Source organism: Rana temporaria, chromosome 5 (genome assembly GCF_905171775.1).
Source record: "Rana temporaria chromosome 5, aRanTem1.1, whole genome shotgun sequence".
In the NCBI taxonomy this organism is placed as follows: domain Eukaryota; kingdom Metazoa; phylum Chordata; class Amphibia; order Anura; family Ranidae; genus Rana; species Rana temporaria.
The window spans coordinates 297,408,725-297,423,833 of record NC_053493.1 but is presented as its reverse complement, the minus strand read 5'-3'; the positions used below and the strand labels follow the sequence as shown (position 1 = coordinate 297,423,833).

The 15,109-nt window shown below is 45.2% G+C and overlaps 1 protein-coding gene across 1 annotated transcript in view; it reads left to right on the top strand.

The window, feature by feature from the left end:
* SMCHD1 (structural maintenance of chromosomes flexible hinge domain containing 1) overlaps nucleotides 1–15,109 on the top strand; it is a 504,574-nt gene that overhangs the window by 439,067 nt on the left and 50,398 nt on the right. Inside the window, exon 46 of the mRNA XM_040354031.1 lies at nucleotides 2,816–2,974. Coding sequence (XP_040209965.1) covers nucleotides 2,816–2,974 — 159 coding nt within the window. The remainder of the gene's footprint in view (nucleotides 1–2,815; nucleotides 2,975–15,109) is intronic.

Sequence of the window (15,109 nt, the reverse complement as noted above, 5' to 3'; positions counted from 1 at the left end):
TTCGTTTTCCATTGACTTCTATAGGGAAACTCGCTTTGATATGTGAGTGCTTTGGATTATAAGCATTCTCCTGGAGCGGATTATGCTCATAATCCAAGTTTCCACTGTATGTATAATAAAGTCAAATATAAATTCCAAAACTCCTGTTCTGCACTATAATTGGCAGTTCAATATTGTAACCATGATTTCTGCTGACTTAATAAATTATATAAAATGACAGAGCAGTACTGAAATTTCTCCCAGAATCCTGCACTTTAGTTATAACAAATGGCTGCGATCAGTTTTTTTCTGGAACTGTCTGTGCTGATATTTGAAGGTGAATGCTTGAAGTTGTATTTATACGATTTTTGCATAGCAATTTGCCCAGTGAAAGTGCATGTATGTTCGTTCTGTGCGAATGGGGGAAAAAACAAATATTAAATTAATGAAAAACATTTGACCTGCACAGGCAATAGCCTAAAAACAATTGTTCACATATTTGCACAGAACAAATGTACTTTTCTTTTTTCTTTTTTTTATAACTGCACCCCATAGTGTTTATACATTTTCTATTTATTATGTTCAGTAATAAAAATATAAAAAAAGAATGGGATAAATGAAAGTGTGAGGTATTTTACTTCTAAATATGAAATATTTGTACTATTCCCAACTAGCGTCATTGGTCTTCCCAGTACTAAATGTGGATTTGTAAAACAAAGATTTTAAAACAAAAATAAATATTCCAACCTAAAGGAGTTGTAAAGGAAAAAAAGATTTGCCTAAAATTAATGTCTGCAAGGTAGACAGACAGAATAGTGTAATGATTCTGTTAAAAAAACTAGTAAATACCTATTAAATTCCTTCATCTATATCACCTCCGGCGTTCTAGTTTCTGTTCTCTCATTCACTTCCTGGTTTGCATCGCTCGTTCATGTAAGAACTACATTTTCCAGTATGCATTGCGGCACGCCCAGTAATTCACACCTCCCTGAAGTCTCTAACACGTAGAGAGCGTCCTGCCGCACAGATGTAGTTCCCAGGAGGGGGCGAGCACGTCACTGACCACCGCAGTAAAGCCGACCTTCACGGTGGTGAGTAACAATCAGACAAGCAGGAAGTGAACAGAAGAAATAGAGCAACTTCTGAGCAAAAACGAACAATGAGGAAGTGAAAAGAGGAATGTCTGCAGGTAAAGGATGCTTATTATGAAAAAAAATTGTTTTCCTTTACAACCCCTTTAAAGCATGTACTATAAACACAGCATTAATCATGTGCAAAAAACATCCACGGTATTCAAAAATTATGATAAAAAATTAAGCAATGTGAATAAAGTCCAATGCAAAAGGGTCCAAAATATGTAAAAAATATCACCGCAAAGAAAGTGTCTTGGACCACGCTTGAGCAACAGAACTAAAATGCACTCACTAACATTAAAGCTGCCAGAAGACAGCAGCAACATGCACATTTTGTGTCAACGGGATCCTTCACATGTGGTTAGCCAGTGCCATTCTCACAATGGGGACATCCTGCAGTACCGCTATTCTCACCACTGGGAACAGTCAGAAGGTTTGTGCGATACTGTCTGGATGAAAAAATGCACACGCCACACGGATCCACAAGCAGGGGACCACATATAGTGTAGTATATGTATTAAAAAGTATAGATTCCACATAAAAAAAAGAGTAAGGCTTCATTTCATTTTGTAAAAAAAAAAAAAAGATTTATTTTTTTTGTGAGCTGGAGCTCAAAAACGCAGCGGTAGCGTTTTTGAGCGTTTTTTAATGTCTGGCGTTTTTACAGCTCTACTCTGGAGCTTCAGAACGCCCTGGTCCTGAGTTTTTTTTACAGCTCAAAAACGCCTATGCCATTTGCAGCTCAAAAACGCCTATGTGGGCATGATGCCATAGAATAACATGGACAGGCGTTTTTAAGCTGTAAAAAACGCTCAGAAAGGTGGCTGTAAAAACGTCAGTGGAAATGAAGCCTAAAAGGCTTCATCCAAATGTCAGTAAAATGATTGTCATGACAAATAAAACTGTTACTTACACAGAGAGCTGCTAATTCCAAGCATGTAGCTCCCCCCCCCCCCCCCCCCCCCAATGCTTTTTATGCGAATGCACGTCTTCAGGAGATACTACTTCTAAAGCTTTTTAATACATAAAAAATAATTAAAATAAGAAGTCTTCTGGCACAGACAACAAAGACAGAGTGAAGCAGTTCGTGTTAGTGGGTTTTATGTCAGTGCACACAAGTCATTAGGAATTTATGCCAGGCCTTGCCCCATTACAATATAACTAAAATTAAATTAAAACTTTCAGCAGACTTTTTTATTCAGTTTCTGTTTTGCATAGTTGGGGTTCCGTGTTCTTAGGCCTCTTGCACATGATACTCCTGTTTGCGCATGTACTTTTTCAGACTTTTTTTTTTGTATGTGCTTGTATTTACACAAGGCTTCTTTACGCGCCTGTGTGCATAGGCACATTACAATTAATGGGCTGTATTTTAGCTCAGTAAAAAAAAAAGTCTATACAAACCTTTATTAAGCTGCAGTGTGCAACAGGCCTTATAGTGCATTTCTAAAGCAGCTTGCAATCATAGAAAATTCCACTCTGTTATATGAAGCTTGCTATACAGTAAGAATGGCATCTCATTACCCTATAAGGTTAGTCTATCAGGAAGTCTGCATTTAAAAATGATTTTGCCTTAATAAATAAATAAAAATACTGACCTTTACGTAAAGTGTAACTCATATTTAAAGGTGGGCATGTTAAGTTGTCCTTTGCTGGTTGTCTATATGCCAAAATCACTCCTATTCACAAGCCTTCTTTTTTTAAAGATTTGTTACAGCAGTATTGTGCAGCAGTGAAAAGATCACAGAGTGTAGATAAAGAACTTAAGAAGCAGGTCCAACATCTTAACTCACCAGATATGCAACAGAAGAAGAAGGAGTTGGATGAACAGGAGATACAGCTAAAGAATATTGAGAAAAAGCTGGGTGAGTGGCATAATTTTATTTCGTATTGTTATGTCCACACAGTAAAAAGCTTTAGATAGAATTTTCTTTATTGTTCATTGTGGCACACAGAATTGTAGAATAGTCTGATATCTAAGTTACCTTCAGGAGGTTTGAATACTTGAAAAACAAAACATGTTAGGCCACCACCCTCTATAATCCTGCCTCCAACCATTGGGCCTCAGTTTTTGTAAGTGTCTCAGGAGTTTTTTTTACTGATTTTAGAGAGCTGCGCAACAACCTCTGGTATGCCTAGTATCCAAGAACTCACATAGTGAGTAAATCTGGGGAGCCTGATATACAGTAGTGTGAATTACACATTTGAAGCAGTTGTGCACTTTCTATATTTACTGGCGTGAGGACCATTAGGCTAAGGGAAGTGAGCACTGGCATCATCCACTAGGTGGAGTGTGGCACATCCCTGCTTCAGTTTCCCACCTTTTCAGTCTGGAAGAAGCACTATCCTATTAAGGCTCTGGTTTCAACATTTCCTTATGGAATCATCTGGCTCCCATTCTGCTTCCACTGCTTGCCAATAGTGACTTGACCCCCTCTTGCCAACTGTGACCCTCATCAGCATCAGTTATTTGTGCATAAGCAGGGTATTGCCTCATTTTGGGCCTAGCTGTTCTCCACTTTGTAGTGCATCATGACGTTACTTTAGAGACCGTACCACTGTAACGTGACCTCAGCACATACTTCATTATCACCAATAGCAGCGATTTCTAGGTTCTTTCAGAAGAGATTGGGGCAGATCCACAAAGCACTTACGCCGGTGTATCTCGAGATGCGCAGCGTAAGTTTAAATATGCGCCGGCGTATCTATGCGCCATATCCCCAAAACGAGATACGCCTGAAAACTATAAAAGCAGCTTTAACTTTGCACCAGACGTGTGCAGGTCAGCTAAAGCAACATTGTTGGGGACGAGCTGAGCAGCCACACTTGCAGGACAACAATCTGTATGCCAACATGCCAGGGGCATCCATGGTCATAGCTATACTACTGGCTTTAGATGCGCGTAGAAGGAGGAGGGTACGGGAGAGGATATACCGACCGCGCATAAACGTCTTTGGCATGGGTGATTCGGAGGTGTATCGCATCTTCAGATTCACCCCTACTGCCATCCTGGAATTAACCACAACCCTGAAAGATGACATCACCAGCTAGACACAACGCTCACATGCAGTGGAGCCACTGGTCAAGGTACTGGCAACACTCCATTTCCTTGCCAGTGGCTCTTTTCAGCGTACAAGTAGAGTGGTGGCTGGGATGGCACAATCCTCCATTAGCAGATGTGTGCATCAGGTTATCCCCGCAATCCTCAGACGCATGGCCAACCAAATCATCAGACCCACCCAGGAGGACCTGCGGATGAAGGCAATGGCAGATTTCTACAGAATTACCAGATTCCCACGCACCGTGGGGGCCATTGATTGCACACATGTGGTACTACGCCCCCCCCCCGTGAGACAGAGCACATATACCGCAATCGGAAGCACTGGCATTCCATCAACGTACAGGTGATAGCCGATGCCCAATGCCTCATGGCACGTCCATGCCAAACAGCCCAGGTCCAGCCATGACAGCTACATATACCGTCAAAGCCCCATCCCAATGGAATTTGAACAGAACGTGTATGGGGACAGCTGGCTGGTTGATGAGTGACATGGGTGTCAGGCATGACTGTCCCCCCCCCCATGATGCAGACATCACGAGGGGCACATGCATGACGAACATCCTCCTGTCTTTTCCCTTCCAGGTGACTCTGCATATGCACTTGGACCCCCTATCATGACTCCATACCAGAATCCCCAAACCCCAGGAGAGGAAAGATACAATGAAGCACACATACGTACCCGTGGAGTGGTGGAACGCACCTTTGGCCTCCTGAAGTCCCGTTTCCGATGCCTGGATAAGTCTGGAGGTACCCTGTTGTATTCCCCAAACTTTGTGTGCCAGATCATCGCTGCATGTTGCATGCTGCACAACTTCGCCGTGAGAAAGGGCCTGGAGATTGACATACGTGATGACCTGACCCCCCAACCAGACATTCCCCCCCTAACCGAGGATACCCCGTCTTCTGAGGGAGCAGCAGTCAGGAGATGCCTCGTGGAACGCATCTTTGCACGTTAAACACACACATTAATCATGGCACAAGGAGAATGCACGCATGCACACCACTGTGGTCCCTAGCACACACATCCTCATCAAATTGGATTAGCACAAGTCCACCATGCAGGACTTGGGAGCAGCAACACCACGCCAAGGCTCCAATTATGTCACTGTACATTCATACACCATTCACACGGACCTGGGGATCACTTCTCCCTGGTCCTGGGGATCCCTTCTCCACCACAACCGAGGGTGACACCCCTTTTCCGTCAGGAATGTCACCTCCACAATCATACATCATTCACACTGTAGCCTGCCTGGGCTACAAAAAAATAAAACAAATCATAATCACAGTAAAATAACAAAGAAACATAAAACACTCATGACCTGAGTAAAAAAAAAAAAATACCTAACGGCGCTGGCGTGCCCCACGCCTGGGGCGGCCACGGCCCCGGCTCCTCAGGGGAGACTCATGGGGGGCGGGGGGAAATCAGGGGAAGGAGGAGCATCCCCTGGTCTCTGCCCACCTGGCGGCCTGCCCTCCAACGCCAGGGCGATGCGGGTGAGGCCCACATTGAGGGCTGCCGTGTTGGCCTGGACAGCCTCGGTCAGGGCGCGCACCTCCTGACCCACGCCTGCTGTGGTGGTCTGCATGTCATTGAGGCAGGTTATCAGAGCCAGGGAGTTGCAACCCATGTCCTGCACAGACTCCTTTATGGAGGCCATGCTGTCCTCCATGCGGTCCAAAGTCTGGGTAACCTGACTCAGATGGCGGGTCTGACGGGCCTGGTCCCTCCGTAGATTTTCAGGCAGAACCTCTGCCACCCCCCTTTTCTTCCGGGTCGCCTTCCTGCCTTCTGATGAGGCTTGGGACCTACGAGAAGGGGAGACCCTTGGGGGGGAAGCCCTGTTGGGGGAGGAGTGGGAGGGGCTAGCCCTGATGGAGGCCTGACTGGTGCCAGCATCAGGGCTAGACCCCTCCAAATGGAGCGTGACCTCATTCCCAGACATCACCTCCTCTTCAACCACCTCCTGAGGAGAGCTGGGGCCACTCCCCTCCTCAGAGGACTCCTGGCTTGCCCGGGGGATGGTGCGGACTGGCCAGATGGCCCAGCACCCTCCTGCACATCTGTGGATGACACAAAACATTCACATGTTGGAGGATCCACACACTTGTCACATATTCCCCCCCCCCCCCACACATGCTACACACCAGATAAAAATAAAAAAAAAACACTTCCTCCACTTGATGCCTGTGGAGGCACTGGGCAACCACACGCTCCTCAGCACTGAGCCTGATAGCAGTTGCTGGTCCCCCTGGCATGAGCGGAAATCTTAGCCAGCTTACCTCTAACCACGCGGCGGAGATCATTAATCTTTTTCAAGATCTTATTGGGGGTCCTGGCCTCACCCCCCAACGCATTGATATCATCTGCAATAATTTGCAGGATCTCCCTCCTCCTGGCCTGGGTGGTGTTCACACTCTCAGGCCCATAGAGAAATCGATCATATTGGGACATGGCCCTGATAATGATGGCCTTCTCCCGCAGGGAGTAGTTCAGCTTCCTCTTCCTCGCTGACATCACTCCAAAACACACGCACCAAAAAACACACCGACACAAACCAACAAACAACGGAACAAAAGCACCTTGCTTCAGGGGAGGAAACAAATGGATGTACTTTTGCAATGGACGGGCGCATGTTTGGGCCTATTTATGCCATGGGCGTATCTCACTAATTACGCTGGGCCTAGTTCATATCTCACTGATTACGCCGGGCTGAGTTCTGAGCATGCGCAGAGAGACGCTGACCATAGTCAGCGTCATGCGCAGTCCGGCCGGCCCTTCATTTGCATGGGGTCACAGCTCATTTCGATGGAACACGCCCACTTCCTTCCCACTTTCAATTAGGCCGGCTTACGCCTTGAAATTTACGTTGCGCCGGCGCAACGTTGTGCGCAAATACTATGAGGATACAGTACTTGCCTCTCGAAGTTGAGCCGGCGTAACGGAAATGAGATGCGCTACGCCGGTCTATATATGCGCCGATGTACGTGGATCTACCCCATTGTCTGCAACATTGATACCGGGACCCCTATTACTAAATAGTGCTTCCTCTCTGGGATCTTGGGCACCTCCATAAAGTGAGTTCCATCCCTCACATAGAGTCCTTTGATATTAACTTTGTTTTTGTTTGGTCTGTGTGCAGTTAATGCAAAAATCTACATATAATAATTCTAAGTATACCTTGTTACATACTAAAACTGAGCCTGCTATCGTACCTTCACACTTTATTATGCCTGAGGTTCCTATTACTATCTCTGATTCAGATTCAGGGCCTCCCTAGCCTTCTCCTGAACAGTTTGTTTAAACAAGTCCCATTTTATTTTACTAGCTTTACCAAGAGGTTATTGATCTTCTGTTTTTTACATTTATGTATTTAGGACACAGGATACAGGTGGGTATGCAACAGATAAACATGCAATATTGTTCCTCAGGTTAAACTGAGATACACGCATAAAAAAAAGCCTAGCCATTGTAGTATGCATGTACATAGAAAACGTATTCAAGGAATTAGTATAACAGATGTAGTAATAATAATGTCTGTTACATCATATGTCATGGAAGTACAGCTGTCGGGCTTCAGGCTGGAACATAAGCAACAGCTGCTTCCAGAAGTAGCAAGATGGCTCCAGCTACAAACAGCCAACAATGGAAAACGTATGGCACAACTGCAAACCTACTAAGACATGGTTGTCCACCTAAACTGGCATGTCAGGCACGGAGAGCATTAATCAGAGAAGCAGCCAAGAGGCACATGATAACTCTGGAGGAGCTGCAACGATCTACAGCTCAGGTGTAAGAATCTGTCCACAGGACAATTAGTCACGCACTCCACAAATCTGGACTTTATGGAAGGGTGGCAAGAAGAAAGCCATTGTTGAAAGAAAGCCATAAGAAGTCCTGTTTGCAAGAAGACATGTGGGGGACACAGCAAACATGTGGAGAAAGGTGATCTGGTCAGATGAGACCAAAATTCAACTTTTTGGCCTAAAAGCAAAATCTAATGTATGGCGGAAAACTAACACTACACATCGCCCTGAACACACCATCCCCACTGTGAAACATGGTGGTGGCAGCATCAAGTTGTGGAGATGCTTTTCTTCAGCAGGGACAGGGAAGCTGATCAGAGTTTATGGGAAGATGGAGCCAAATACAGGGCAATCTTAAAAGAAAACCTGTTAGATTCTGCAAGACTTGAGACAAGGGCGGAGGGAGGTTCACTTTCCAGCAGGGCAACCATCCTAAGCATACAGCCAGAGCTACAATGGAATGGTTTAGAGCAAAGCAAATTCATGTGTTAGAATGACCCAGTCAAAGTCCAGACTTAGATCTAATTGAGAATCTGTGGCAAGACTTGAAAATTGCTGTTCACGGACGCTTTTTATCCAATCTGACAGGGCTTGAGCTATTTTGCAATGAAGAATAGGCAAAAATGTCAATCCAGATGTGCAAAGCTGGTAGAGACATACCCAAAAAGGCTTGCAGCTGTAATTGCAGTGAAAGGTGGTTCTACAGAGTATTGACTTAGGGGGGCTGATTACAAATGCACGCAACACTTTTCACATATTTATATGCAGGGCCGGCCTTAGGTGTTCAGGCGCCCTGTGCGAGCTAATCCTGTGGCGCTCCCCCCCCCATCTTCACCCCTTGCTCCCTGGTCACCTAAACATACACAAAGAGGCTGTCCGGGGCCCCTCTATCCTCTGCCGGGAGCCTGGGGAGTGACAATGAGGAGGAAGAGGTGAGGCAAGAGTCAGCGGAGCCCTTAGGTGGCAGTGCACCCTAGGAGGCTGCCTTCCTAATCCGCCTAGTGGTAGCGCCGACCGCCCGGCCATGCTGCGACTCACATTTTGCGAGCTGCGATGGCCGCACGGCGCCCCTGTTGCCCATGGCGCCCTGTGCAGTCGCACAGCTCGCACACCCCAAATGCCGGCCCTGTTTATATGTAACCATTTTTTAAAACAATTTGTCATTTTCTTTCCACTTCACAATTATGTGCCACTTTGTGTTGGTTTATCACAGTGGTCTCCAAACTGCGTTCCTTGCCTTTATTTCGACCCTTGGGGCACTATCTCTCCCTCTGATACGAGACACTATTCTGCCATCTGACATCGACAATGGAGCACCATTTCTCCCACTGACACCATTAATGAGGCAATATTCCTCCACATGATACCAACAATGGGGTACTATTCCTCCCCCTAATACCAGATGTTTACTCCCACTGATACCAGGAAAATTTCCACACCTCCCAAAGTCTGCCCCTCCTGGAGTCTAAAGGACAATAAATCTCCCCTTTTCTTTTTTTAGACTGTTTGGAAACCCCTGGTCTATCACATAAAATCCCAATAAATTACATTTATGTTTTTGGTTGTAACATGAGAAAATGTGGAAAATTTAAAGGTGTATGAATAATTTTTCAAGGTACTGTATGTTTAACGACTTCCTTACTGGGCACTTAAACCCCCTTCCTGCCCAGAGGACTTTTTGCGATTCGGCACTGCGTCGCTTTAACTGACAATTACGCGGTCGTGCGACGTGGCTCCCAAACAAAATTGGCGTCCTTTTTTCCCCACAAATAGAGCTTTCTTTTGGTGGTATTTGATCACCTCTGCGGTTTTTATTTTTTGCGCTATAAACAAAAATAGAGCGACAATTTTGAAAAAAAAAATATTTTTTTACTTGTTGCTATAATAAATAGCTAAATTTTTTTTTACATTTTTTTTTTTATCCTCAGTCTAGGCCGATACGTATTCTACATATTTTTAGTAAAAAAACAAATAAAAATCGCAATAAGCGACTGGTTTGCGCAAAAGTTATAGCGCCTACAAAATAAGGGACAGAATTTTTTTTTTTTTTTTTTAACTAGTAATGGCGGCGATCTGCGATTTTTATTGTGACTGCGACATTATGGCGGACACATCGGACACTTTTGACAAATTTTTGGCACCATTCACATTTATACTGCAATCAGTGCTATAAAAATGCACTAATTACTGTATAAATGTGACTGTCAGGGAAGGGGTTAACACTAGGGGGTGAGGAAGGGGTTAAATGTGTGTCCTATATAGTGTTCTAACTGTGTGGGGGGGTGACCGATCTGTGTCTCTATGTACAAGAGACACAGATCGGTCTCCTCTCTCCCTGACAGCACCGCTGTCTGTGAGAGCCGGCAATGAGAAATGATCTCATATGTAAACATATGAGATCATCTCTCATTGGCCGCACAGATCGCCTAGCAAACGGCCCCTCTGATTGGCCGTTCACGGCGATCTGTGATTGGCTGTGTCCAAGGGACACGACCAGCACAGCATTTCCCCACTGCGCGCTCGGAGATCGCGGAAAGGGACGGATGTCTATTGACGGCACCTCAGAGAATTAGAACCACCCTGCGGCCGTCAATAGTCGTACGGCCGTCGGGAAGTGGTTAAGCTCTATCCACAATGCACATTTAAGGATATGGAATATTGGCAGGCAGACTTCTTTAGTCATCAAAGTCTAGACTCCAGAGCCATTTCCAGATATCTGCCACAGGTGAGGGACACCGGACATTTTAACACCGCAGGAACACTTGGTCCTGTTCTGACTGGTAGCCCATTTGTCTTCTAAACACACTTATATTTGCTGGCTGTATCTCCACCCCCTTTTGAAGCCCAAAATATTGTTGCTCCCGTGGGGGTCAGCAGAGCCTTGGCCTTTCTCTAAGCTGAGTGATCTTTCACTATAATGAATAAGCAATCAGCGCTGCCTGTACATTTATAATACTAAAAGATCACTCTGCGGTGGCTCAGTGTAAAATGATGTGGCATGATACAGCCAGCATATATATGTGTACAAGCAGTTGCAGATACATTACATAGAGCTGCAGCTCTGAGTGATTTAAACTTTAATGAATGATCACGCAGCACTGATTGTTGATTTCATAATAGTGCACTGATCACTCAGAGTTGCGGTGCTATGTATAGCACAGCCTGACATTGCTGGTCACCCATTTATAGAGAGCAAAGCTCACTCAGCGCTGCAGCGCTGTGTTATCCATTGGCCAGGCTGTATGTTTGTAAAAGCAGCCCTGATAGACACACAACACTGGCGACTGTTAGCTAGATTCAGGTAGGGCGACGTAACTTTGTGCGGGCGTAGCATATGTTATTTACGCTACGCCGCCGCAATTTAGAGAGGCAAGTGCAGTATTCACAAAGCACTTGCTCCGTAAGTTGCAGAGGCGTAGCGTAAATTGGCCGGCGTAAGCCCGCCTAATTCAAATGTGGAAGAGGTGGGCGTGTTTTATGGAAATTAATCGTGACCCCACGTAAATGACGTTTCGAATGTCCGTCCGTGAACGTATCCCAGTACGCATGCTCCAAATCACGTCGCAAATAGTCAATGCTTTCGACGTGAACGTAACCTACGCCCAGCCCTATTCTGAATCGACTTGCGCAAACGACGTCAAATTCGACGGCGGTTCCGACGTCCATACTTAACATTGGCTGTGCCATCTTTTTGGTGGTTTATCTTTACGCCTGAAAACGCCTTACGTAAACGGCTTATCTTACATGCGACGGGCGAGCGTACGTTCGTGAATAGGCGTATCTACTTAATTTACATATTCTTGGCGTAAATCGACGTACACGCCCCTAGCGGCCAGCGTAAATATGCAACTAAGATACGACGCGTAGGAGACTTACGCCGGTCGTATCTTAGCAACATTTAAGCGTATCTTAATTTGAGCATACGCTTAAAGATACGACGGCGCGGATTCGGACTTACGATGGCGTATCTACTGATACGCCCGTCGTAAGTCTTTCTGAATCTAGCCCTGTGTAATCTTTTTTTATGAATGGCAGCGCTGTTCACCGGAGTGGCCCCTGCTACCAGAGACCAATACATCCTATCACATATGCATCTCCTTTCTAGTAGCATTGTCAGACATATGTGTGTGACATATTTAAATAGAACCAGTGCTTTATTCCCTTGGTATCCTAGGGAGTTAAAAACATCAAAATATATTTAATGATAGATCTTCTTCTGTAACAAACTGAGCAAGTTTGTCGTCAGGTCCAGGGATCCTCAAACCTTCACAATGGATGCCTTGATGACTCCTTGGAATCACTTTAACCTGACCTACACCTTTCCACCTCTGAAACTCCTTCCTTGCCTGCTCTGCATGGTGGGCATTCTAGTGACTCTTATTGCACCCTACTGGCCCAGATGGATGTGGACCTCAAATCTCACCAGACTCCTGAGAGACTTTCCAAGAGCTTTCCCAGGTTGTCAAGATCTTTTGTCCCAGGGATCAGTTTAGTGCCCTGCTTCTGAGTTGCTGACTTTAATGGCCTGGTTATTGACACCCAGGCGAGGAATAAGGGTATGTCTAGGGTTGGTTATCTCTATCCTTTCAAAGATTAGGAGAACTAATTTTAACAAATCTATCTCCCGGGAAAGCATTTTTCTCACTGTGCTAGACAAGTAAATTTCATCTTGGATAGTAATCCATAGTAATAATTCTGTTGTTCTCCAGCCTGGTCTGGTTCTGCATTTGGCCTTGAGTACCATCAAGGCTCAAATTTTGTCCCTGGCTGTTTTTTATTGTTTTTTATTTTTTTCAAAGAGCACTTGACTCTCACCACTAATTGATGGCTTTTATACAGTGTGTCACTTGCACAATTCCTCCTGTGCATATACAGTGATGCCTGGTCCTGTTTTTTTTTTTTTTTTTTCAGAAACTGCTCTTTGAATCTATCAGAGATATTCCTCTGTTTATTTTTACAATGTTTTGTCACTCTTACCCGTGGCCTCTGCAAGGTGAGCTTATGAGTTGGCAGCCTTAACCTGTAAAGAACCCAAGGCCTCTATTTCTTACAAGGGTGGTTTCTTCTGTTCACCCTAACCAGGACATTGATCTCTCTTCTATTTATCCTGCTGCACAGCACCTAAAGGGGTTGTAAAGGTTCATGTTTTTTCACATTAATGCATCCTATGCGGCATGGACACAGAGCTGTGGGCTGTAAGCATCCCTGTGGATTGAACCAGACAAACCTAAGACACCTACTCAGCATCAGGTTGTGCAGTAAGCTGATATTTGTGTTGTGTAAGACTATAGCACAACAGTGATTGCATTTTGTGGATAGTACCTTTGCTTTGCAGTAAGGACTATGTCCCCCAGAAGAGGTACAAGGGCTAGTAAAAGAGGCACCAGGAAATCCCTGCTTATGGCTAAGGATTCTGAGCTTGCCTGCAGTTTACCATCTGGTAGCAGCCTCACAGGATGATCATGTGCCCCTGTCTGGTTTTGCAGCTTCTCCTATGGCAGCTCCTGTATACGTCACTGAGGACGCTTTAAAAGTTGCTTTGAATGGCGTTGCAAATATAATTGCAACCTCCTTAAAAGATAGCAGAAAACGGGGTAGATCCCCTTTATCTGCTCTGGCTCTCTCATCAGATGAGCATTCTGAGGGTAAAAAATCCCTCTTTGGAGATGAGGATCATGTGCAGTCTGAGGACTCAGAGGATGAGAGGATTCCTTTTACCTCTCGCTAAAGATGCAGGTGCAGTATAATGCAGAGATGGTGCGTGCCACTTACAAACTGCCTCCTGTTGAAGCTTCTATGTCCTCTGCTTCTTCTCTGGGATCCTGGAAATCCCCACAGGCTGCATGCTCCTTTCCAGTTCATCCCTTGCTGGATAAACTGATGTATGATGACTGGGTTCACCCAGATAAACTGTTTTCTCCTCCTAAGCAGTTTTCCCTCCTTTATCCTATGGGGGAAGATTTCACTAAGAAATGCGGGGGGGGGGGTACCTGCTATAGATGCAGCTATTCCTTGTGCAAACAAAAGCCTGACCTGTCCTATAGACAATGCTCAGGGCTTTAAGGATCCAACTGATAAGCTGGAATCTTTATTGAACCCTCCTCCTCTATGGCTGGTGCTGTAGTAGAACCTGCAGTTGCAGCGATTGGTATATGTCAGTTCCTCAAGGTACAAATGAAGCAGATAATTAACTTCCTCCCTACAAAGGAGATTGAGGTTTATGAGGACCTTCCTAAGGCCCTGTGTTTTGCGATTGATGCGATTATGGACTCTGTTCAGCAAGCATCCTGCTTGGTACACATTTGCAGGTTCATTTGGTTGTATCATTGGGAAGCCGAGGTTTCTTGTAAAAGATACTTGGCAATGTTCTCCTTTGGGGGAGTATGCCTGTTTGGGAATGACTTGGATAAATACATCCTAAAGATTACCGGAGGCAAGTCTACTCTGTTGCTGGTTAAAAAGAGTAGTAAATGGCATTAATTTAAGCGTTCTCTTTCCCGAGCCCCTGGAACCTCATTCTCCAGGCAGTGGCGATGGCCTCCCCAGTCTAGCACTAAGGCAAAGGCCCAGAGCCAAGCCCAAAGGCAGAAAATAATTTGGGGTTCAAAATCTTCCAAGCAGAACCCTAAAACTTTCCTATGAAGGGACGCCCCTGCTCGGCCGAGTGGTGGGAAGGCTGCTGCTATTTGCAAACGCCTGGCGGGATGAAGTTCAGGACAAGTGGGTCATCTCCACGGTGTCCTCAGGCTACAAGCTGGAATTCAGAGAACTTCCGCCACCCCGGTTTCGGAAGATCAAGAATTGCCAAAGATTCAGAAAAAAAGAAGGCCTTTGTTTTTGGCCATGGAACACCTGTTGTCCCAAGGGATAATCATAGAGTTGGCCCCAGAGGATCAGGGTTTTACTTAAACCTTTTCACGGTTCCAAAACCAAACAGGGATGTCTGAAAAGCCTGAATCAGTTTCTAAACATCCGCTCCTTTCGCATGGAGTCTGTCCGTTCAGTTGTCTCTACCCTCCAGGCAGAAGAATTCCTGGCATCAATAGACACCAGAGATGCATATCTACATGTGCCAATATTCCCCACTCACCAAACATTTTTAAGGTTTGCGGTGGATCAGCAACACTTTCAG